The sequence below is a fragment of the Stigmatopora nigra genome, unplaced genomic scaffold (genome assembly GCF_051989575.1).
Source record: "Stigmatopora nigra isolate UIUO_SnigA unplaced genomic scaffold, RoL_Snig_1.1 HiC_scaffold_27, whole genome shotgun sequence".
NCBI lineage: Eukaryota > Metazoa > Chordata > Actinopteri > Syngnathiformes > Syngnathidae > Stigmatopora > Stigmatopora nigra.
The window spans coordinates 1309937-1335917 of NW_027551606.1; the positions used below are offsets into that span (position 1 = coordinate 1309937).

Sequence of the window (25981 nt, forward strand, 5' to 3'; positions counted from 1 at the left end):
TTTGGTCAAAGTCTGGGATATTCAAAAACCAAGGCTCTACTGTACTTGAGTATATATTGTATTCTGAATATTAACACTGAAAAATATATGTTTCTTTATTTTTTATCATTTACACCATGACTTTTAAATACACATTCGACAATATGAATGACAAGAAAAAAATATTGATAGAAGAGAAGCAGACTTGAGTAATCAATTAAAAAGCTGAAAAAAATTCACTTACTGCAAAGTCGTCAAAATTGTTTGGCCAGTAGCCAAGCTGTTCATACGTGCCACACTCGGTGCTCAAATTAGATGTGATGTTATTTATAGTTGTATTATAGGGCACACTGAAAACAGTAAAACTCATTACAAAATGTGAGAATACAGCCAGCTTCTTTTTGATGAAAGTCATTAAGTTATACAAGTAAAACTAAAAGCATAAAAATTGACATGATCCATAGTTAAAATTATCTTGTCAACTAAACAAATTCATGACTTAACTAAAGTTGAAAACATGAAAGAAACTAAAAACAAATAAAGCTGTCACCAGTCTATCAATACCTCGGTGGTTTAATGGCCCCCTCAAATAGCCAGATGCCAAACACAGCAAATATGTAGTATGCAACCTGTAGAGAATATTTGAATTCAAATGTTTGTCTTTTGACGTAATTCAGCAAAATGTTCTTTAAGTGAAACAAAGGTTCTAATATATCATATATATATATATATATATATATATATATATATATATATATATATATATATATATATATATATATATATATATATATATATATATATATATATATATATATATATATATATATATATATATATATATATATATCGGGGTTACGCGTGTGTGTGTGTTTTTGTGTGTGTGTGTGTGTGTTTGTGTATATATATATATATATATATATATATATATATATATATATATATATATATATATATATATATATATATATATATATATACACACAAACACACACACACACACAAAAACACACACACACGCGTAACCCCGACCCGCGCGGAACACCGACCCGGGCGGGACCCCGACCCGGGCGGGACCCGGGCGTGACCCCGACCCGGGCGGAGCCCCAACCCACACAGAACCCTAACCCACACACACACACACAATTACAGGCCTCTAATATTTTCAAGTGTGATAACTTGCACAATGGGTGGTTGACTAAATACTTTTTTGCCCCACTATACACATTTCTCTTCCATAACTTGCTTAACTCACCACCAGTATTCCTGCAAAGGCTCTTAGGTTTTTCACCAGATCCAACAAGGTACTTGCAACCAGAGCCATGAGCTGCGAAGAAAATGCCAATTGTCAACTCTAAACACTTTGACAACTCTTGTTAATAAAACAAAATTAATATAATACTCTATATAGTGAGGGGTGACCTGGGCTGAGTGGTAAGTGCATAGATCCCACAGTGGGGGACATGGGTTCAAATCCAGGTCGGTCCACTTTGGTGGAGTTTGCATATTCTCCCCGGGCCTGCATCGGTTTTCTCTGGCAACTCTGGTTTCCTCCCACATTCCAAAAACATGCACGGTAGCCTGATTGGTCCCTTTTAACTGCCCCTAAGTATGAGCACGAATGGTTGTTTGTCTCCTTGTTCCTGCGATTGGCTAGCCACCACTACTGGGTGTCCACTGCCTCTTGCCCGAAGTCAGCTGGGATCGCCTCCAGCACCACATGCAACCCTAGTGACAATATAGCGTTTCAAAAGATGAAATGAGATGAGACTCTATATAGTGTGCTTATGTATTTATATTATAGTACCTCATGACTAATACTTTACACTTACAAATCCAAAAATTGGGAAATTACTTTCCATTATTGTCTGACAATAGTCATTTAACTCAAATGTGTAAAACTATATCCACAAAGACTCTAAATAGTCAGTAGTAACTTATCCAATTTACAATTGTCTACATATGGCATATTTCACAATCTAATACAGTTATGATCTCTTCTCACGAATGCCTGCCTCTAGGTGCAAAATTTTCAGCTTATGTAATTTTTTTATATGCAAATGATTGCCTCAAGATATGAAAAAGATCCAAATTACGAAATCCTCCAAAAAGTAAATGCATTCCTTGTCTGTTATTTTATTTTCTAAATATTGTCGCGGATGCATTGATTTTTTTTCTTTAGAACATCGCTATATTCTACTGGGGTTGCATTGGCCCTCTCACAACAACATTCAATTTTTCTTTGACCCATTGTCTGCTTAAACTTATACTTAGATTCTAAGGCTTAGACAGACTCCCAGTCGACAACAACTCTTCATATTTCAAGATTCTCTGATGGTTTTTTCACTGCCGTTCATTGTCTTTAGGTTTTTGTGGTCAGTAATGAGAACGTTGACGAGTTGGTCGATGGGCACGACTTCTCAACGGAGCATGAGTAAATGCAACGCTCAGCAATTCAAGAGGAATTCACCAAGAAGGCGGCTGAGGAGGAAGCAGCCATCATCGCAACAGCACAAATCAGAAAAAAAGGAGAAACGAACTTTCCGATTTGTGGAAAAAACATCCTAAAAAGTCGTGCGGTCGCCCTCTTTGAAGACTTGTTTTGTGCATTTTAGAAACATTATTAACAGTCATCAAAGGGAATCGTCTTCAGATCGATTTCTTAAATGTCCGTCAACACGCATCGCCAAAGAGAAACTTAAATCCAACAGGCAAGAAGCAGTGGCGGTAATTAAAATGGGTGAAAAATTAGATGCCCAGAAATCATAAAACACTCATAAAAAAGATTAAAATTTCAATGTAATGTTGTTTTGAAATCTTAATTTTATAAATATTAGTTGTGTTCGTGTGCTCTCTGCCTCTGTTCCCTAATGGTAGCTCCCTCCTGTTCCCCTGCATTTCATCACAGATAGATTCTTATGCTTGTTATTCAGTTTAAGACATTAATAAATAATTTTCTTATAATATACGCTCATTTTGTGTTTCTCACATCTTTCATACAAAATTGGGACACTTTGACCAATTTTAAGGGTCTGGTTGGTAGTTGTGTGAGGACCGTCGAACAAATTAGATAATTTACTTATAAAGAAAGTACTGCTCTACTCATGAAAAAAAGTTCTGGAATCAATTAGATAATTTTTTTTAATATAATAAATGCAGAAATTGCAAATATATATCAATAAAATAAAGAACATTTTTAAATATTCCCCAGTACACATTTTAATGTTATTTGCTATATTTACTTGTGAGGTATGACAAAAAATATTCTTGAACTGCATAATTCCCCTCTCTCCTAAATTTTGTCTGCCTCACAATCTGACTACTGTGATCCTTCTTCACTGAGTGACCTCCACTTTTGCGGCTTTACTAAATCATCGATTTTTTTTCTGAGGGATATTTAAAACTGTTTAGAAAAATCTACGTTGAAACCTGCAACCAGAAGAAAGATGAAAAATGGCGGGGAAAAATGGCAGATGTAAGGAGCAGTTCAGAAAATGAGAGACGACGGACCCCCCAGTCTACAATTACGAAACTACTTGGAAGAAAAACCTAATCTTACTCTTCCCACACTCGAGTGCATCCTCCGTGCTCATTTTCAGGAGAGGAGTGTTACCGACCTTTATAAGCAGTTAATTTTTGAAGTACAGCAGATCAGAGAGACTCCTCAAAGTTTTTTTAATGCGAGTCTTGGGCCTTAGGCAGAAAGTATTGTTTGCATCCCGAGAAGCAGAATCAGGACTCCAGTACGACCCAAGTTTAGTCCAGCGTATGTGTTTGCACATAATACTTACTGGGTTTCAGAGTGACAATGTCCGCATAGATATGCAGCCTCTCTTGCTGGACTGTAAAACTTTCGATGAGCTGTTACTGGACAGGTTAAATATGGCATGTGCTAATGAAGTGGAAAGGAGAAATAAAAAGAAGTTTAGCACCCCACAGACAGCGAGACAAGTTAACCAGGTACAGTCAGAAGACCTGCGACCTATTAATCGGCTTGTCGAAGAAAAATCAAAAATGTCCCCTGAAGTACAGGCGGAGCTTACTGAACTGAAGACAAGTGTTGCATCTCTTAAAGATCTCAGTGTCGAGATAGCTCAGCTTAAAGAGACATTACAACAGCCTATGTCCCAGCATCAGCCAAACCCCCCACCCTCAATCAGAAGACCCTTGATGGACCCCCAGCCACCTATGGCTCGACGAAATTACTACAGCCAGCCCCCAGCATCCCACTGGAACACAGCCTGCCCTGCCTATGTCCCAAGGAGGTGTTTTGTTTGTCAGCAAGAAGGGTGAGATGTCCAGTGCAAACATTGTTATCGGTGTGGAAGTGGAGAACATTTCCAAGTTGGATGTAAAACCCGAGTTGTCAGGCCACAAAGAAAAGCCCCTTTAAATGTCTAATGGTTGCCCCTGCGGGACGAGGGTCAACCATGAAGAGAGAAAGGTTCCAACGATTTATACATGGTGACCGTGGGGAACTACCTCGCAGAGACCAAGGCACGCCCTACCGGTCACCCCCGGCAGTAAGAGGTCATCAGCATAAAATTACCTCCCTAGTTGGAAGGCAATGTCTAGTTCAGTGTTATATAAATGGCCACCAACTACAAGCATTATGGGACACAGGTTCGCAAGTTTCAATTATTGACGAAAGGTGGAAAGAGGTATATTTACCTGGCGCGCGACTGAGAAATGTGTCAGAAATATTAGAAACATCTGCAGATCTGACAGTGATTGCAGCAAATGGGATTGAGATGCCTTTTATTGGGTGGGTGGAGACAATATTTCATTTGATCATTCCAATGCTTGTAACCAGCGGGCATCATCTGTCCCATGCCATTATTGGTTTTAATGTTATTGAACACATTCTGGCACAGACTGAAGTACATTAGCAGTACCTTACTGTGAATAGGGCTTTCCCAAGTCTCAGAAGAAACCAGGTCAAGACTTTTATACAGGCCGTCAGTGTGGAACAGATAGACCAGTATGTAGTGCGAGCTAAGAAGAACAGGGTTTTGGTACCAAAACACACCATTGAGTGTCGAGTAGCTGCCACACCTTTTAAAGAGGACACAAGTGTGCTTTTTCAACCAAATGTGAATTCCCAGTGGACAGATGGTCTTGAGTTCAACGACACCTTGGTCAGGGTAAGAAAGAGTTTTTTCCCTGTCATCACAATTGATGTCTCGAATCCAACAGACCATGATATTTTCTTACCCGGGCACACTGTAATTGGCACAGTACATTTTTTGACTATACTTCCCGCTGAGATTTTTGAACCAACCCCAGCACCAATTGCAGTCAACCATACCAGCACTCACACCCCATTCAATACAGGTGAACAATGGGACCCACCTGTAGATATAAGTCACCTGACAGAGAAGCAGAGACAGATGCTGAGACGAATGCTGAGAGAAGAGTGTCACTCCTTCTCCACCTCAGACAGTGACATTGGCTGCATTGACAGATTACAAATGACTATCTCAAGCAAAGACGCTGAGCCAGTCAAGCGTTCATATATGTCAGTGCCCCGACCACTGTACCAAGAGATTAAGGGGTATCTCCATGACTTAATAGCACAAGGCTGGGTGAGAAAGTCAAACTCATCATACTCCTCGCCAGTCGTGTTTGTCAGAAAAAAGATGGAACTCTTCGGTTATGCGTAGACTATAGAGTTTTAAATAGGAAGACATCCCAATCGACAGCCGATTCCCAGAGTCCAAGACATCATGGACAGCTTGGGCGGGAACTCTTGGTTTTCCCTCCTAGACCAGGGGAAGGCCTATCATTAGGGATTTATGTCTGAGGAATGCCAAGCACTGACTGCTTTTGTTACACCCTGGGGACTGTATGAGTGGATCTGTGTCTTTGGCCTCATGAACGCTCCTGCATCTTTTCAGCGTTGCATGGAAGAATGCCTGGAAGGACTCCGGGACAACATATGCATCCCTTACTTGGATGACACGGTGGTGTTCAGTAAGACTTTTGAAGGGCATGTAGAAAATGTGAGAGGAGTACTTTGTTGCCTCAGAGAGTATGGCATCAAACTAAAACCCAGCAAATGCAATCTTTTCAAAGCTATTTGGGCAGGATAGTCTCGGCAGAGGGAAGTAGAGTAGATTCTGCAGATTTTGAAGCTGTTCAATCACTGAAAGACATCAAACCACACACTGTGGGTCAACTCAGAAAGATGCTTGGTCTTCTGACTTATTACAGACAATATATCAAAGACTTTTCCCGAAGAGCGAGTTGTCTGTATGATCTTCTGAAAACAGACCAGAGTGATGCCCGAAACAAAACAAAGACAGAGAAACCAAGCCATGTCGTTCCGTCAAACAAGCCAATCGTATGGACTGACAAGCACAAGCAGGCGATTGAACAATTGATTGAATGCCTGCTCCATCCACCAGTATTAGGGTTCCCAGATTTTACCCAGCCATTCATGGTACACACTGATGCCTCACACCAAGGGTTAGGTGCAGTGTTATGTCAGAAGCAGGATGGCAAACTTAGAGTCATTGCCTACGGCTCCCGCACATTGAGAGCAGCTGAAAAGAATTATCACTTGCACCCTGGTAAACTGGAATTATTGGCTCTAAAATGGGCAATCACTGACAAGTTTTGAATTATTTGTAGTATGCCACAGCATTCACGGTATATAGTGACAACAACCCGCTCACATACATTCTATCCACTGCAAAGGTAAATGCAACCAATTCCAGGTGGGTGGCAGAATTCGCTGATTTCCACTTCACAATAAAATATAGGCCAGGGAGGGAAAACAAAGATGCTGATGCTTTGTCAAGGATACCGCTGGATGTTGAGTCATTGATGAAATAATGTTCTGAGGAACTGCCACCCGATGCCATCGTTGCCACGATCCAAGCAGTCAAGGTACAAGAAATATCCCCTTTGATCCTGCCCTCATTTCAGATATGTTGTTCAGTGACAGATGTAGATGAGATAGCTGCTGCGTTAATCAACCCCGTGCCAAAAGAAGAGATAAGGAAAGCACAACAATTTGACCTATTCATTCGTCCTGTGTTGAATTATAAACGGTCAGGTTGTAAGCCATCAGCTGAGGAGTTGAAGTAGCTCAGCCCAAAGACAAAATGCTTGCTCAGGCAGTGGGACAAACTGATAATGGACAGTGACGGGATTCTGTACAGAACCACAACAACCAGTTAGTCCTACCAGAACAATATCGACGAACAGTAATGAAAGAGTTGCATAATAACATGGGGCACCAGGGCGTCGAGGCCACGGTATCCCTTGTGCATGATTGTTTCTTCTGGCCATATATGCAGTCTGATATTGAACATTATGTGACTAAAACCTGCAGTTGTCTACCAGGAACAGAGAGCGCCATTGACAAATATCGTGACAGCACAGCCCTTTGAGCTGGTCTGTATTGACTTTCTTCATCTTGATCGATGCAAAGGCGGATATGAATATATTCTCGTCATAGTCGAACACTTTACACGTTTTGTCCAAGCATATGCCACCACCACCAAGTCAGGAAAGGCTGCTGCAAACCTTATCTTCAATGACTTTGCTCTGAAGTTTGGGTTCCCCTTACGTATCCACCATGATCAGGGAAGAGAATTTGGAAACCAGTTGTTCACACAGTTGAAGAGACTGAGTGGCATGGCTGGATCAAGGACAACACTGGATCACCCGATGGGGAATGGTCAAGTAAAACGAACGAACAGAACATTACGACAGATGCCCAGAACACTGACTGAGACACAGAAATCGAATTGGAAGGAGTCTTTGAACAAACTTGTGCATGCTTACAACTGTACCCATTGTGATGTGACAGGTTATTCACCATTTTACCTACTGTTCGGAAGATCGCCGAGGCTTCCAGTGGGATGGAGGAGACGTACACCATTGCCACCAAGAGTGCACAGAAAGCTGCAGAAAGAGGTAAAAAGCACTGACACTAAAGTGAGGAGTTCTGTGCTACAACCAGGAGAGCGCGTCCAGATAAAAAACCTGACACCAAGAGGAGGACCTGGAAAACTCTGTGACTTTTAGGAACATACAGTTCACACAGTGGTGAGGCAAATGGGATCTTACCTACCAATTTATGAAGTCAGGCCAGAAATAGGTAAAGGACGTTCCAGAGTTCTGCACATAAATCTACTGATGTCCTGTGACCATTTACCCATTGAGACAACACCAGAAGAAGGAAAAAATGGCAAAAGTATGCAGAGAAAGAAACAGCAGCCGGTCAGACAAAGACATCGATGACGAATATGGCTTTCACAACGAGCCCCGCCAAGGGCTAAATGAGAGAGCCGCCCGAGAGATAGAGTCTGAGCACAGGCCACTGCCAGCGGATCAGAGACATTAAGTGAGGGGCCCAGCTTCCGGACCAGCACAAGTAGAAGATGACCATCAGCTGGAGGATCTGCCTGGTGAGGGAACAAATCCTCCTCTTGAAGATCCTCGTGATGATCAGTTATCAGAAACCTCTCCGCCAACCGCCGTGACGGAACCTGAGGCGCTGACTGACGAACAACCAAGAAGGGAGAGACACCCACCAAGACGCACGACCTATGACCAGCTTGGTGTCCCCTCCTGTTATAGTGGCCAGTCACCGCATCAGCGGCTACCTGTTTACCCTAAACCAGGAGTGGTCTTAGTACACCTGCATCGATATTACATGCAGCCACCCTTTATGTATGGACTCCAACAAGCTTGAGCCTACAAGGGTGACATGTATTATGCAGGCATTGACTGTTAAGGACTGTGATTACAGTTCCCATCCAGTAAACGTGGACCGTACGAGTTGTGGATTATATTTGAACTGTGGCCCTTGCCGCCTGGAGTTTTAAAGAGCATCGGCTCACAGAAGAGCATATGAAGCAACGAGTTCGCAAGACTGTTCAAAATAAGTTCAAAATAATAATTTGACAGAAAAAAGATGGCGGCGCGCACGGGTGCAGCGGCTCACTGCTCTCCTACGATGCAGGCCATACTATCTACCGAGGGAGCTAACAGTCATCATAGTAACGGCTATCTACATACCTCCAAATGCGAACGTCAACACGGCTCTCGACCTACTGCTAATGGCTGTAAATAAACAACAGCTCGACCACCCTGATGGAGTCTTTATTGTCGCTGGTGACTTCAACAAAGCATGTTTAAAGACTGTTCTATCCAAGTTTATCCAATATGTCAAATGCAATACAAGAGAAGACAAAATTCTCGACCATGTCTACTCGAACATCATCTAGCTGGATCAAACCATCTCTGCATATCTCTAACCCCTGCGTACACCACACTTCGAACGCAGACAAGGCCAAAAATAAAGACAATAAAAACTTGGCCCGAGAACGCTCTTTCTAAGCTGCAGGACTGCTTTTCCCGCACCCACTGGGAACTTTTCGAACACAACGACCTCCTGGACTATACAGAAACTGTACTCTGCTACATCAGAAACTGCATTGACAACGTTACTACCAACAAACAGATACAGGTTTTTCCTAACCAAAAACCTTGGATGACCAGAGAGACACAAGCACTTATCAAATGCCGTAACACCGCCTACAGATCGGGGGACAAGAGAAAGTATAGAGCTGCCAGAGCAGAGCTGAAAAGAGGCATAAAGAAGGCCAAGGCAGCATATACTAAGAAAATCGAGGAGCACTTCAAAGAAAATAACCCAAAGAAGATGTGGCAGGGACACGGACATATCACTAACTACAAGAACAATTCTATGTCTGTAAACGCGAATGCCTCACTAGCGGAGGAACTGAACCATTTCTTTGCCCGCTTTGAGACTGACAAATCAGACCCAGTGTCAACACTCCCACTACCACCCTGCAACAATACACTGGAGTTTCGGGAACAGGAAGTGAGACTGGAAATGCAGTCTGTGAACTCCAGAAAGGCTGCTGGTCCAGGCGGTATACCTGGCAAGGTGCTCAAAGCCTGTGATGAACAGCTGGAACAGCTCAGCCTTTAACACCATTAAGCCGGACATTCTGAAGGACAAACTCTCCCACATTGGACTATCCTCCTCAATCTGCTGCTGGATAAAGAACTTCTTGACTGGCCGACCACAAACTGTCAGATTGGGTCCACACCTCTCTTCCTCCATTACACTGAGCACTGGCTCACCACAAGGCTGTGTACTGAGTCCTCTCCTGTACTCCCTGTACATATACAACTGCACACCAGCCCACCAGTCAAACTCCATCATCAAATTTGCCGATGACACCACTGTGATCGGACTCATCTCAGGCGGGGATGAGTCGGCTTACAGAGACGAGGTCAACACACTGTCTTTTTGGTGCTCGGCGAACAATCTTACACAAAATACCACAAAGACTAAAGAAATAATCCTAGACTTTCGCAAGCACAGCACATACCTGGCCCCACTCCTCACTAACGGAGTATGTGTAGACAGGGTCCAGTCCTTCAAATTTCTGGGAGTCCATGTCACGGATAGGCTCTCCTGGTCTACAAACACCACAGTGGTAGTGGAGAAGCACTATACAATTTCGTCATACGCTGCTGAGGGTATGATGACTACTAGGCCTTTTGTCAAGTCAATGATGACGACAATGTCTGATTTTCATTTTTTCATTTTCAATAACCAACAACTGGAGAGATATTTGGAATATATTGATGTCGGGACGACATTTATTTTGTGGGGGAGAGTGTGAAAGGCTAAAAGTGTTTAAGTTATAAATGATTGCATGTGCGATGTAAAACTAGTTTTGGGATTGGATGTTGATCAGTCTTCGATTATTGATGCCCCCAGCCAAATAGCAAGAGTATGTATCGGTATTCGATTATTTATGTCTGGGTTCATATAGTTTGAAGCGCGGGGGACTTCAGTCATTACAGTAAAAGTTGGCTTGAAGATAACAACAACTGACCTGTGTGATTATTTCTCCCTGTGTTTAAAGCAAAATTGCAAATGCAGGGTGTAACACAAACATGGAATTTTTATAGCTCACACAAACTGCTTCAGCCTATCTTATATTGCGCGTTTCGAACAAACAGTTCCAAAGCGAGTTGGCCACATTCCACAATACAAGGAAACAATTGCAAAACCTGTGAGCCAGCCTATGTTACACTTGGTCAGGCGAAGAAACAATTGCAAGGCCAGCTAGTTAGCTATCTTACAATTCGTGGTGCGAATAAACAATTGCAAGGCCAGCTAGTTGGCCTAGCCTACATTCCACTTTCCTAACAAACAATTGTAAAACCAGTTTGGTCACATGGCTCGACATGAACAAACAATTATTAAGTCAGTTGGCAGGTCTACCCCACAGCTACCGCAACCAAGATGGCGCCGTTCAAGTGGCAGCCGGTGGCGGTAGCTCCGTCCACTCTTGTTCATTTTGCGTTTTTGTTGCTTTTCTGTCTTAATCATTTAATCCGGTGATTCTTAATGATCCCATTTACTTTGATTTGCTTTGTTGTTCTGCGGCCTTTGCGACTGTGCTCTCTAACTTGTAACTGTTTTTAATTTCTGAATCAGTATTTCCCCTTCTTGCTACTGCAACAGAAGCAAAACTGAGTTTGATTTTCTTTTATTGACGTAATATGTTTTCACAAAAATATAAGTCAAATTATTCAAACATCTAAAAATCTGTCAAACTCTTGATACCAGCGGATGGCTATCAATCACCCCCGGGAACACTCGCATAGTGTTCCTACATCGTGATGTCCTTTTTTGCTTCTTTATGCAATTGTAATGCCGAATGAAGGATTGTTTGTTCTTGCTTACACAGTTGGATTAATCAGTAATCTTGTAATTGTTTTGATATATGGCTTTAAAACTGTATGAGAAATTACTATTCGGGAGGATAATTCTGAGACAGAGAGGAAGTCTGAATGTATTCTCACTCATGTGTCTACTCACTAAGTGCCTATTTAATTAAATGTCAATAATTGAATCGGATGTCTACCTGCAGTGTTTCAATAATTAAATTGAAGTATAATTATTAATGAACCTATCAGAGGGCGACCAACTTTTCAAAGCTCTTTATGATCAAAGTCGTAAGTGCAACAGCCCTGTAATCAATGTCAAGAAAACAACATGTTGACAGTCAAGAATGATTCCCAAGAATTTAAATTCTCGGACTACATTGATTGTTTTTCCTTGAACAAAAACGTTGAGGTCACTGTTATTTGTTTGTTTTTCTGAGAACAGACAGACGGTCTTAGATATGTTTAAGTGTAATTCGGATTTTTCAAGCCAGTTGTTCACATTCGTCATTGCATCTGTGAGTTGCTGTGTAGCATTTTTCTTGTCTTTCGCGTGGATATATAGAACGGCATCATCGGCATACATATAGCAGGTGAAAATTGAATGACAACAGCTAGGCAGACCATTTATGTAAAGACTGACAACCAGTAGAACTAGCACTGACCCTTGCGGTACCCAAAGACCATTCCATGACGCAGATTTTGTATTTTGTATCCTGATGCACTGTGATCTTAGACTAAGTATGATTAAATCCAATTCAGCGGGCTTGGTGAGAAATTTAAAATAGAAAGTTTAGTCAGCAGTATCTGGTGGTTGAATGTACCAAATGCCTTTTTGAGATCAATCAAGACTACACCGATGACCCTGTCTTTAGGTAATTTTTATTTGTTTTTCTAGAAAGAAGCAAACTGCTGTTTCAGTTAAATGATATTTTCTTAAGATGATTTGTAGGCTGTACTGGATGCTTATAGATCTGTAGCTGTTGGTTATTGCGGAGGTTCCCCGATTTGAAGGACCGGTGTTAAGATTGAGCACTTCCAGGGTTCGCGGAAGAGACTCATTTATGAATTTGTCAACAATAGTGGTTAATGGTGCTGTGAGAGATTATTTTTGGTATTTCAGAAATGTTACATCCAGATTAAACACATCTTTTGCTTTCGAGCTTTCGAGACCAGAGGCCGCTTTCTCAACTTTTGATTGTGAAATGTTATGAATTAGTATTTCTTATAAAAATGAACTTAAAGGTTTGAGCCATATTCAAATTTGCTTACTGAAGCATAGTGTCTGTACGTATCTGATCATGGGGTTGTGTAGCATTTTTCTCAGCAAGTGAAAACAGTATGTGACCCCTAGTTTTTTGAATTAGTATTTCTTATAAAAATGAACTTAAAGGTTTGAGCCATATTCAAGTTTGCTTACTGAAGCATAGTGTCTGTACGTATCTGATCATGGGGTTGTGTAGCATTTTTCTCAGCAAGTGAAAACAGTATGTGACCCCTAGTTTTTTGTAGTATAAACAATAGAGCTGTGTTCTAGGAGTTGTAAAAGCTTTCTTGACTGCTCTTAACCTCTTGTTTTTATCGTTCAAAAGGGACGTGTGATATCTTCAGAATCTGTGTCTGAGTATAACCCAATAGTATTTGATTTCCAACCAGCCATATTCCTTTGTAACTTAAACGCACGCAGATAATTCATCCTGGACTTCCGACACAACAAGGCTGCTCTATTGCCCCTGTATATTAACGGCAAATGTGTGGAGTAAGTAGAGACTTTCAAATTCCTAAGACTCCACAACACATTGACAGCTTGACCCACTGCATCACAGATTATATTAACTTCTGTGTTGAGAACATTGTACTCTCCAAGAAGGTCTGTTGTTTCTCAAACAATAAACCGTGGGTCACCAGGGATCTAAGGGCCGTCCTGAACAAGAAGAAGAGCGCTTTTAGATGTGGGGAGAAAGAGAGTCTGAAAATGGTCCAGAAGTAGCTGACAAGAGAGAGATAAGGAAGGGAAAGACCATCTACAGGAGGAAGCTAGAGAACCAACTCCAGAGAGGCAAAACCAAAGAGGTCTGGAGGAGCTTAAGGACCATTTCGGGCCATGGAGGCAACAGTGAGAGACCCGGAGTCCGGAGACAGGGAGTGGGCCAATGAACTTAATATGTTCTTTAACAGTTTCAGTCCTGCCCCCACTCCCCTGACCTCCAGACCAGAAGCAACTCTCTCCCCTCGACCCCCCCCCCCTCCACCGGTCTCTGCATCACTGTCGATCAGGTGATTGGAGAGGATCATCCACAATCACCTCAGCCCCCTGATGAATGCAGAGCTTGACCCTCTGCAGTTTGCCTATCGTCCAGGCATTGGTGTGGAAGATGCTACCACCTTCCTTATGCACAGGTCTCTTTCACACATGGGAAACACGGTGAGAATGATGCTTTTTGACCTCTCCGGTGCGTTCAACACCATTCAGCCGGTCCTACTGAGAGGGAAACTGAAATAGGCTGGACTAAGGAACCACCTAGCCGCATGGATCATCGACTTCCTCATTGACAGACCACAATATGTGAGACTCCAGGACTGTACATCTGATGTGGTAGCTTGCAGCATGGGGCCCCACAAAGCACAGTGCTCTCTCCACTCATCTTCTCCCTCTACATATCAGACCTCAAACATAATACAGACACCTGCCACCTCCAGAAGTTCTCTGACGACACCGCTATTGTTTGACAAGTGACAGACAGGAATGACCTGGAGTATAGGGGAGTCCTCACAGCATTTGTTGACTGATGTAGGCAAAACCACCTCTACATCAACACCAGTAAGACAAAGAAAATGGTCATCGACTTTCAGAGGAATCCCCAACAGACCATTTAGGTCAGGGGTCTCAAACTCAATTTACCTGAGGACCGCAAGAGGCAGAGTCTGGGTGAGGCTGGGCCGCATCAGGATTTCCACAAGAAAAGCGCTGATAAAACATTCCAACGTTATCAAATAACTTTATCTTTTAACAAAAAATAATGAATTAAATAAATTAACTTAAAAATGAATAAAAAATAAATCAATAAGTAATACAATAATAATGATAATAATGAGAATACAGTAGATATACAGTGGCTGGCTAAGTAGAGAAAACTAATTAATTTTATTTTGTTTCAAATGTCTGTATTAACAGCTCTTTAAATTTTAACTTTCTGAACTTTACTTCTTGCTGCTAGAGACCTGGCAGCGCTTCTTCTCACGTAGCTTAGTCACATTTGGCTTGAGGGAGGAAGCAGTGGAGACCCTCAATAGAGCTTGAAGATACTCATCAGTAAGTCTGGACCTATACTTGGACTTATTGAAGTTCAAGGTGGAGAAGAGTTTCTCACACAAGTATGTGCTCCCAAATAGGCACATGGTCTGTTTGAAGATTCGGGAAAGTTCGGGGAAGCTGGGGGTCAACTCTCTCAAAAAAAGTCCAAGCTTGTCTGCTTCTCCACTCACCTCCCTGAACTTGGCTTTGAGTTCAGAGTTGCACTGCAGGTCAATGAGCTCCATTTGAAGCTCAGGAAGGGCATCTTGCACATCAAATGAGAAAGGGTCCGCAAACATTTGAAATGTTTTGTATGTCTTGAAGTCTGCAAATCTGTGATCAAATTCCTCCTGCAGCTTCGAAATGGCCTCCACATATTTCTCACCACTGAATGGTGTTCCTGCATCCACAAGAGTCTTGCATGCTGGGAAATGGAAAAGGTTTGTCTGAGAGAGCTGGGTTTTCCATAACAAAAGTTTAGTGCAGAATGCTCTCACGTTGTCATAGGCAGCACTGACAAGTTGCCCCTGGCCTTGTAGCTTCTTGTTCAGTACATTAAGCTCATGTGTGATATCAACAAGAAAAGCTAAGTCCATGAGCCATTTGGGATCACTTAGCACAGGAACAGCAACCCTGTCTATCTCCATGAAGTCTTTTACTTTTGCTCTCAACTCAAAAAATCTCTTCAACACATTTCCCCTGCTGAGCCAACGTACCTCAGTGAAGTAGAGCACATCCCCATGTTCAAACTCCATTTCCTCCAAAAAAGCACGAAACCTTCTATGCTTTAAGCCCCAGGATCTGATTTGGTTGATGCATTTCACAACGACAGACATCACATTGTCAAACTTCAGGCATCTGCTGCAAAGGGCCTGCTGATGGATAATGCAGTGCAGAGCTATGGCCGACTCCACACCATCCTCTTCCAGTTTTTTTTTTGAACAGGTGCTACCAGTCCATTCTTCCTCCCAATCATTGATGGGGCTCCATCAGTTGTTATTCCAACAAAGCTCTTCCATGGCAAACCGGCATTCTGAATGGCATCACACAGCTTGTGAAATAATTCCTTAGCGGTGGTCTGGCCATGCATTGGAATTATTGTGAGCAACTCCTCCAACACTTCAAAATTGTCATCAACACCACGGACATATATTGCGAGCTGGGCAGTGTCTGTGATGTCTGTGGTCTCATCAAGAGCCACTGAATATACACTGAAATTTTGCGCTTTCTCACAAAGTTGACCATAAATGTCACTTGACAGTTCAGAAATGCGCTCTACCACAGTGTTGGCAGAAAGGCTGATGTTGTTGAACTGACTTTTTTTTCTGGACAGACAATATGTGCAACCTGTAATATGCACTTTTTGATAAATCTGTGGAGTCCCTCCGAAGCTCTTTCAGCAATAGACTGCTGCACCCTCATTGCAGGTAGGAGCACTTCCGCTGATCCTTCCTCCCTTCAGCTGTCAGGCTCTTTAACAAAAAATGGCTGTGTTAAGACCTACCATATGCATGCATGTACGTCTATGTTTATGTATATATGTGAAAGCGCAGCAGAGGCTACATATCCTGAGAGTACTCAGGAAAGTCCAACTGAACACCAACTTGCTGTCTACCTTCTATCGGTCTGCCATTGAGAGCATGCTGACCTACGCTGTATCAGTGTGGCACTCAAGATGCACGGAAGATGACCGGAAAAGCCGCAGAGGGTGACAGCCCCAAAAATCATCAACTGCCCTGTACTCACCCTTTGCGTAATCTACAAATCCCGGTGACTTGAAAGCTAGAGAACAATAAAAAAGACAATACACATCCACCACTCCAACCTGCTGACCCCTGGAGGGCGCTACAGAGCTATAACTGCAGAGAAATACTCAAGGACAGTTTATTCCCAAGAGCTGTCACCATATTCAATTCGAGTTCCACACCTAGGCCCTAATCAAGACTTATTATTACTTCTTATATTATCTTTATCTTATTTTAACCACTCATTTATCGATTACTTTTTTGTGATCATTTATTCATCATCATTATTTAGTGATTATTTATTTATCATAACTATGTCTTGATTTTCTATGTGTTGGCTTGTTTGTTGTTCTGTCCATAGACTCACCGAGTGGTGCAACTCGATGCTGAATGTCTCCAGAACCTTAAAACTCATCCTCGACTTTAAATGGAACAAGCCCGCCCCGCTCAGCTGACCTCACTTGGACTACTTAATTATTTCTTATTTATTGATATTTAGTGATTATTTATTTCTAAAATATATTGATTTTTTATGTGTCTGCTTGTTTGTTGTTGTATCCATAGACTCGGCGAGTGGTGCAACTTGGCATTGAACGTCTACAAAAACCATGGATCTTATCCTGGACTTCAGGCAAAAAAAGCCTGCTTCACTGCTTATTTAGCCATTTCTTATTTCTTACTTCTTACTTTGAAAGCTTTAAATATCACTATACTTGTATAATTACAATAACAGAATTCAATTAAATTCAATTTTGGTGGGTGATATTCTATTTGAGGGATATTAGGGCTCAGTTCTTTAAAAGAGACTATACAATAATCATTTAAAGTTGTAGCCATGTCCCTTGGATCACAAATTGTTTTCTTCTTCAATTGTAATTCCTTTATTTGTCTGGGCTTTGAAGTATTTCCTGCCAGTTTTTTTTTAAAATATTTCTCCAGATCTCTTTAGTCTTCCCTTTGGCAGTCCTAATTATGTTTATAAAGAAATTTGATTTTACACGAATTACTTTGTTTCCTAGAGAAATAAATGACTGTCTGTCATTAATCATTTTTGTTTTTAGTGATATTGTGAGAGCATGGTCTAGTTTTTTTATATTTTATTTTTTACTAAGGCCTGTATGACTTCATTTAACCATCGGAGGTGGTTCTTTTTTGATGGTTTTGTTTTATATTTTCTTGTTAATACAGAAACTGTCTCGGATCATGGTCATGAAAATATTGCAGCTGTCATTAGTATGGTTATGGTAAAACTATATATCAGTTTTGTGGGTATAAAAGCATCGTTGTCATACAAACTGTGAATGGCTGACATGTCAGCATAAAGACTCAACTTTCTGACTGATTAATTAATCTTAGTCTTGTGATTGGGTTGACATGTCAGCACAAACACTCAACTGTCCGACACTGATCAATTTGTTTTTGCCCTGCAAATGAGTAAAATGTATCCGTCCAAAGTCCTGCTGACAACTGGCAGTTTTGCCTGTATATAAGATTCACTCTCTGGTCGTTCGGAGAGAGCTTCCAAGGACAACAGACTGAGCGATCACGCTGTTTGAGCCCTCACCATTCTGGAGTCTGGTAATAAACTAAATCTCCTTTGAATTTGCCTCACTCTTTCTTAACCTGCTTCTTAGGTTGTTTTACAGACTTAACACAATAAATCATTACAACCCGCTTAAAAAACACCAAAAACAGGATAATGGATTGGATTTTTTTTTATTTCTTCTAATCGCCATCTATTAACAAAGTAACACATAGTGGTTTAATATTACTAAAATATGTTTAATAGAACTAAAATTAGACGGATTTCGCGGAGGTTAGAGAAAGGGACATAGGGGCATATATCATCGACTTCCTCACTGACAGACCACATATTGTGGCCTGTCAGTGAGGAAGTCGATAATCCATGCAGCTAGGTGGTTCCGTACTTCAGCCTCTTCCAGTTTCCCTCTCAGTAGGACCGGCCGAATGGTGTTGAACACACTGGAAAGGTAAAAAAACATTATTCTCACTGTGCTTCCCGTGTTCTCCGGGTGTGAGGGTAGCATATTCCACACCAATGCCTGGACGATAGGCAAACTGCAGTGGGTCCAGCTCTGCATTAATCAGGGGGCTGAGGTGATTGATGAGGATCCTCTCCAATGTCTTAATCAGGTGAGAGGTTAATTCTACCGGCCTGAAGTGATTTGGCTCCCTGGGCTTCGCAGGCTTTGGAACTGGGACCACACAGAAAGTTTTCTACAAGGTGGGGACATTCTTCAGACTGAGGCTGAGGTTGAAAATAGGCAGAATCACTTTGCCAAGCTGATCCCCACACTCTCTCGTTAGTCTGGAGCTGAGGCCGTCTGGACCGGTAGCCTTCCTTGCCTCAATCTTCTTTTCAAGGTCTCAAGGGCACCCAGTTTTGGATGTATGTATGAGCACAATATTGATTTTCGTGTAATCTTAGAAGATTTAAGTAATGTGGAAGAAAAATTCTATATTATAAGATTAAAAATGGTACATTACTTATTTTTACATCAATGGAGTTGGAAGTTGTTTGGGGTCTGCAGACATCAACTTTTCTACAGCCTTAATTCAGAACTTGAAATTATTCCAAATCATCATAAAACGTTCTAATATTTTATCTCTATGGCAGAAACATATAGATAATAAGAAAGAGGGGTGGAACATAATTTAAACTTTTTTAACAAATTAAAACTCCAAACATCACTGTGCATTGTGGCCAAAAGGTAATTTTTGTTTCATCAACCCGAGCCCCTTCATCCGACATTTGGTGCGTCTCCCAGGTGGCTGGTGGCACACTTTAAATAAGACTTTTTATTGATATCTTTGAAAATGGCTTTCTTCTTGGTCTTCCATAAAGGCCATAATAGTGCAGTGTACGACTTTATGTTGTCCTATGGACACACTGTCCCACCCCATCTGTGGATCTCTGCAGTTCATGGGCCTTTTGGCTGCATCTCTGATGGTTCTTATCCTTGTTCGAGGTGAAGGTTTAGTCTTGATAGATTTGCAGTGGTCGGATACTCTTTCCATTCAAATACCATTGCTTGCACAATTCTCCCTGAGATATTTAAAGAGTGTTTGCACTTTTCCTCATGGGACCCGCATCTGCTTTGAAATGGCTCCGTGTGACTTTGCTGGCTTGTTTAAGTCAAGGATTTGCTTTTTCAGATCCATGCTGAGATCCTTTGACTTTTCCGTTGTAGCGTTGGTGGGCGCTTGCATCCAATGAGCCCTATTTAAATGGCCTCAGAGAAGTCACCAGCTGTAGTCACTAATAATCACTCACAAGAAGTTAATATGAAGCTCATTTCACTGACACAATGTTCTAAGTTATCAAAATTACTAATTCATTTTGATATATGTATATTTTTGATCCAGCAGGTTTGATCACATTTACTGTTAACCCAAAATAAAGTCATGATAGAATGTTTGCATCATTCCAAAAAGTATGCACTGGTTTTGTGATGGTACATTTGATAGTGCATCTGACAACCATCAACTATATACCATCCATGCTCTCCTTGGAGAAAATCATACGGTTGTAATGAGAAAAAACTTACAGCACTGGCATTCGTCCCAAAGGAGGATGTCATAGAATCATTTAATAAATTAATGGCTGCACTAGGCGAGAAAACAGATGAAGTCCTAGCAGAATATCTCCCCAACTTTGAAACTATTTGGCCAAGTGCTGTTTAAGGGGAAGGTGACGCTGTCCAGATTTTGCTATCCCCTGATGGAATGTTAAAGAAAATACCTTGCTGGAAATACCACACACAAATAATTCAGTTGAATGGTGTCACCGCGCATTTCAACAAAGAATGTCAGTCGTCCATCGAAATTTATCTCATCTTATAAACAAACTCAAATTAGAGCACAACGACTGGGAAATAACAATACAACAGGGTTCAATCGGTATTATGCCCAGAGACACTAAAAAGACATAAGCAGCTGTTGATGAGCGGTTGAAAAAGCTCACGGAGGACTATGAAGACCCGGATCGATTTTGTAGACAAAGTAGAGTTCCTACAAGCCATTACGTATATTTTTTTACGTTTTACTGTTTTAATAAAAACTCCCATCTGTGAATTTCCTTTGTACATAATTTGTAAATTTGTATATGTAGTTTTTTTGTACAGAATTTGTAAGTTTTATTGCATTAATAAAAACACCATCTGTGAATTTCCTTTGTCTACTTTTAAATATTTTTTTAATAAAATAATTTTACTTATTGCCTTTTATTTTAATGTCAGTTACTGGCTCAAAGTATACTAAGACTTTTATTTGTTTAATAAAAATGACCATATAAAGTATTTCAACATCTTGCTGCATTGCAAGTTCTCCCAGAGAGAATGAAGGTTCATTGGACATCTACCCCCGTCAATGGCAGCCGATGTGTTAAATGACTGCTCTTATTGATAATTTTGATATTTCAACACCTTGCTGAATTGCAAGTTCTCGATATTAGATATTTAGATATTAATGCTCTTACGGGGTCACGGTTAGGGAGATTACCTATTTGATCGCTTTCAACAGTAAACTCTGTGTCTCTCTCTCTCATAAGTTGACAGGGAGCAAACCCGGCGACCAAATGTCCGGTCAAACGACCTGTCCGTTCGACAAAAGGCCCTTTTGATGCCTTTCCATCGACTAAATGTCCGGTCGACCAAACGTCCGGCGACCAATCGTCTGCCGACCAAATGTCTTTCGACCAAACGTCCGATCACGGTCCAATCAGACTGCCATGCATGTTTTTGGAATGTGGGAGGAATCCGGAGAACGCAGAGGAAAACTATGACCCGGGGAGGATATGCAAACTCCACACAGGTGTACGTGACCTGGATTTAAACCCAGGACTAGAGAGTTGTGAGGCCGAGGCGCTAACCATTGATTCCACCGGGCCACTATAAGCACGGAATGAGTATGAGAGTGGTGTATGCGTGGTTGAGCTTGCTCGCCAATACCAGAGGAGCAACCGGTCAAGTTGGCAAGTGATCGTCCGTTATCTTGTTGTTAGGACATTTGTATGCGTCATTTTCGAATATTTTCAAGGGAAGACAAAAAGAAAAAAACCTCGATGGGCTCCTTTTAAAAACTCCGGCTGAAAGTCAAAGTGGAGCCGAGGCAAAAAGGGCCAACCCGGGAGAAGTAAAAAAAAAAACCTCCCTCCCTCCCCGCCCCTCTCCCTACTCCCCCCCCCCCCGCCACTCTCTCCCTTTTTCAGCAATGGTCAAGTTAACACCCTGATCTGAGTGTGATTGATCATGTATTGGGGTAGACCTGCCAACTGGTTTAATAATTGTTTGTTCATGTCCAGCCAATGTGGCCAAACTGGTTTTACAATTGTTTGTTAGGACAGTGGAATGTAGGAAAAGCCAACTAGCTGGCCTTGCAATTGTTTGTTCGCACTACGAATTGTAAGATAGCTAACTAGCTGGCCTTGCAATTGTTTCCTTGTATTGTGGAATATGGTCAACTCAATTTGGAACTGTTTGTTCGAAACGTGCAATATAAGATAGGCTGCGGCAGTTTGTATGTGCTATAAAAACATCATGTTTGCATACAACTTAAACCTGCTAATGTCTAACCATATTAGCCCAAAGTTTTGTTTACATAAGCTCTGTCCTACATCACTGTCTTAGAAATATTACCCTATAGTTCCTATAAAAAGACTGAGCTCTGTTCATTCAGAGAGAATTGCGAGGAAGGCAGGCTGTGAGAGGTTCACAGCTGTCGGAGCATTCTCCAACCATCCTGCAGTCCGGTAATAAACCTATTTCCTATTTAAATTGATCTCACTCGTTCTTAACCTGCTCCTGAAGTTGTATTTTCAGACCTATCATCATGCTTGTTGGAAAAATCTGGTGATAAACCAGGCTCAAAAGTGACAATTGGATTCAAGATTTTGTTAATACAGTGTTCCCTCGCTACTTCGCGGTTCAGCCACCGCGGACTCAGAGCTCCGCGTTTTTTTGGGGGAAAAAAATACAAATATTACATTGAGACAACATATTTTACAGTTTTTTGTTATAACATGAACTTCACTCTCTCTACTTGTATTCTATATGGTGTACTGTATACGGGGGGATAAGTAAAAAAAAATATATATATTAAAATTAAATTCAAATTAAGAATTTTTGAAGGGGCATCCCTACTTTGCGGAAATTCACTTATCGCGGGTGGTCCCGGTCTCCATTAACCGCGATAACCGAGGGAACACTGAAGTAGGGATTCCCCTTCGAAAATGCTTAATTTGAATTTAATTTAAAAAATATATATATATATATATTTTTTTTTTTTTACCCCCTGTCTACAGTACACCATACAGAATACGGGTAGAGAGAGTGAAATTCATGTTATAACAAAAAAAAACCTGTAAAATATGTTGTTTCAATGTAATATTTGTATTTTTTCCCCCCAAAAAATCTGCAAAGCTCTGAGTCCGCGATAGCTGAACCGCGAAGTAGCGAGGGGACACTGTAGTTTTTGAATTTAAATATCATCAAAGAAAAATATCTGCAAAAAAACCATCCAATTGCAAAATTTCAAAAACTCTAGAGGTGTGATACAACAGTTAGTGACAATTTTTTCAATGTCTTTTTTATTATACATCTGATTATAACTGCAAATAATAATTAAGGGTATTGTGTATAAAATTGTGCACTACAAACAAACTTTCCTTGACCTACTTAGTGTGCTGCCAGACCATTGTAAACACTGAATAATCCAACTCGTACCTACCTTAATATCTGGAATAATGCGCAAGAAGCGGAAGACAATCAGCATGTTGATAAAACGAACCATTTCCCACAGAGAGAATGATTTCTCAGTGGACTGGTTCCTGTAGTGGCACAACAGACAGAGAGCTTTACAGTCTTAATTGCTTGTGTGTGGTGTGCAACACAACCTTCCCGTAGGAAAGATTATTACGGCATCTGAAGAAAAAGCAGGTGGTCAAGACACTGACTTTATTCTCAGAATTCTGACAATTCTGACTTTGAAGTCAGAAGTCTGACTTTTTTATTCCAATTGAATTCACAGAAGTCTAGTAAGTAAATAAGTGATTAGAGTCGAAACCTTGGCCATATTTTCTATTCTTCAGCAACCTTAATCTTCTTCCTTATTTGCGTAATGGGATTACATATAACCAATTTAATGAATTTAAAATGACAAGAAACTTACATATTTGCATTAGAGAGCCGGTAGGAAACATAAATAGTTATCTGCAGGATCTATTAGAGAAATAAACAAATGTTTTGTGATACGCATGAAAAAACAAGCAGTCCTGTTAAAACCGGGTGAGCAACATTCACTCAAATCTTAAAATATGGTCACTAAATTGTGTAACTTGTACAGTACATGCAAGCACAAGGATTGGGTATGTTCCACGAAGGTGAAATTTAAAAAGGTTAAGAGCAGCTGAGACAATTGTAAAAAAAAAGAGTTTAAATAACTCTGACAGTTTACACCATGAAAATATGGGAGAGCACTGTAAACATAAAATAAATGTTGTAATGATTAAATCAGTATTTCCTTCATATGAAGTATCACTTCAGAAAAGTACTGGGCCGTCCAAGTGCCACCAAAACTGCTGGGCCCTGCAAGTGCCACCAAAACTACTGGGCCCTCCAAGTGCTACCAAAACACTTGCATAATGGGGCCGTATCATGGGTGTCGAAATCTTTCGAGTTGGTGCTTGTTTTTGTTCTAACTATAATCCAGGGTGAATGAGGACACAGGATTTGAATGAAATCAACAGATTACACTTTCAAAATACCAGATTGAAAATGTATTATCTTTTGTTGGTTGAAATGAAAAACTGAACTCACTGCAGTCATGGAGCAGTGGTTTAGAGAAAAACATTTAAAGATAAGTATTGAAAGCATGTGCAAAGACTCAAACCAAAATACTCATACACTGAGGGGCAGGCCTAAAGGAGGGATTGACTGACGACAGTAAAAGTCTGGTTAGCTAGATTTCCAAAGAGGGACTAAGCAGCGTCGGTAGCTAGCTATTCAGCACAATTATGATGTGTTTTTTGTTTGTTTGTTTTTGTTTGTTTTTCTATTAAGTATATTCAACAAACACTGTCATGCAATTGACAGATACAGTATGGCTATAGGTGGGTGGGGGTAGTGAGTGGTTAGCGCGTCGGCCTCATGGCTCTGCGGTCCTGGGCTCAAATCCCGGCCATGTCCATGTGTGTGTAGGTTGCATGTTCACACCGGGCCTGCGTGGGTTTCCTCCGGGTACTCCGGTTTCCTCCCACATACCGTAAGCATGCATGGTAGGCTGATTGGACACTCTAAATTGGTATGGGTGTGAGACTCCTTGTGCCCTGCGATCGGCTGGTCACTGATTCGGTGAAATAAACGTCTAATCTAATCAAATCGAATCGAATCTAGCTTCCGTTTCCATAGCCTGAGCGATATCGAGTGCCTTCCTGAAAGTAAGCACCCTTTATCCTCGTAACCGGACGTTTGGCCGACGGAAGTTTGGCCGACGGAGGTTTGGCCGACGGAGGTTTGGCCGACGGAGGTTTGGCCGACGGAGGTTTGGCCGACGGAGGTTTGGCCGACGGAGGTTTGGCCGACGGAGGTTTGGCCGACGGAGGTTTGGCCGACGGAGGTTTGGCCGACGGAGGTTTGGCCGACGGAGGTTTGGCCGACGGAGGTTTGGCCGACGGAGGTTTGGCCGACGGAGGTTTGGCCGACGGAGGTTTGGCCGACGGAGGTTTGGCCGACGGAGGTTTGGCCGACGGACGTTTGGCCGACGGACGTTTGGCCGACGGACGTTTGGCCGACGGACGTTTGGCCGACGGACGTTTGGCCGACGGACGTTTGGCCGACGGACGTTTGGCCGACGGAGGTTTGGCCGACGGAGGTTTGGCCGACGGAGGTTTGGCCGACGGAGGTTTGGCCGACGGACGTTTGGCCGACGGACGTTTGGCCGACGGACGTTTGGCCGACGGACGTTTGGCCGACGGACGTTTGGCCGACGGAGGTTTGGCCGACGGAGGTTTGGCCGACGGACGTTTGGCCGACGGACGTTTGGCCGACGGACGTTTGGCCGACGGACGTTTGGCCGACGGACGTTTGGCCGACGGACGTTTGGCCGACGGACGTTTGGCCGACGGACGTTTGGCCGACGGAGGTTTGGCCGACGGACGTTTGGCCGACGGACGTTTGGCCGACGGACGTTTGGCCGACGGACGTTTGGCCGACGG

The 25981-nt window shown here is 41.9% G+C and overlaps 1 protein-coding gene across 4 annotated transcripts in view; it reads right to left on the reverse strand.

Moving 5' to 3' along the window:
• tpcn2 (two pore segment channel 2) overlaps window positions 1-25981 on the reverse strand; it is a 95907-nt gene that overhangs the window by 16788 nt on the left and 53138 nt on the right. For 3 of the 4 annotated variants that reach the window (XM_077711710.1, XM_077711709.1, XM_077711712.1), the window contains exons 15-19: window positions 23938-23987; window positions 23497-23596; window positions 1235-1306; window positions 544-608; window positions 224-329 (exon numbers count right to left, since the gene is read on the reverse strand). In XM_077711710.1, coding sequence (XP_077567836.1) covers window positions 224-329; window positions 544-608; window positions 1235-1306; window positions 23497-23596; window positions 23938-23987 — 393 coding nt within the window. The remainder of the gene's footprint in view (window positions 1-223; window positions 330-543; window positions 609-1234; window positions 1307-23496; window positions 23597-23937; window positions 23988-25981) is intronic. The other variant, XM_077711711.1, reaches the window with a different exon arrangement.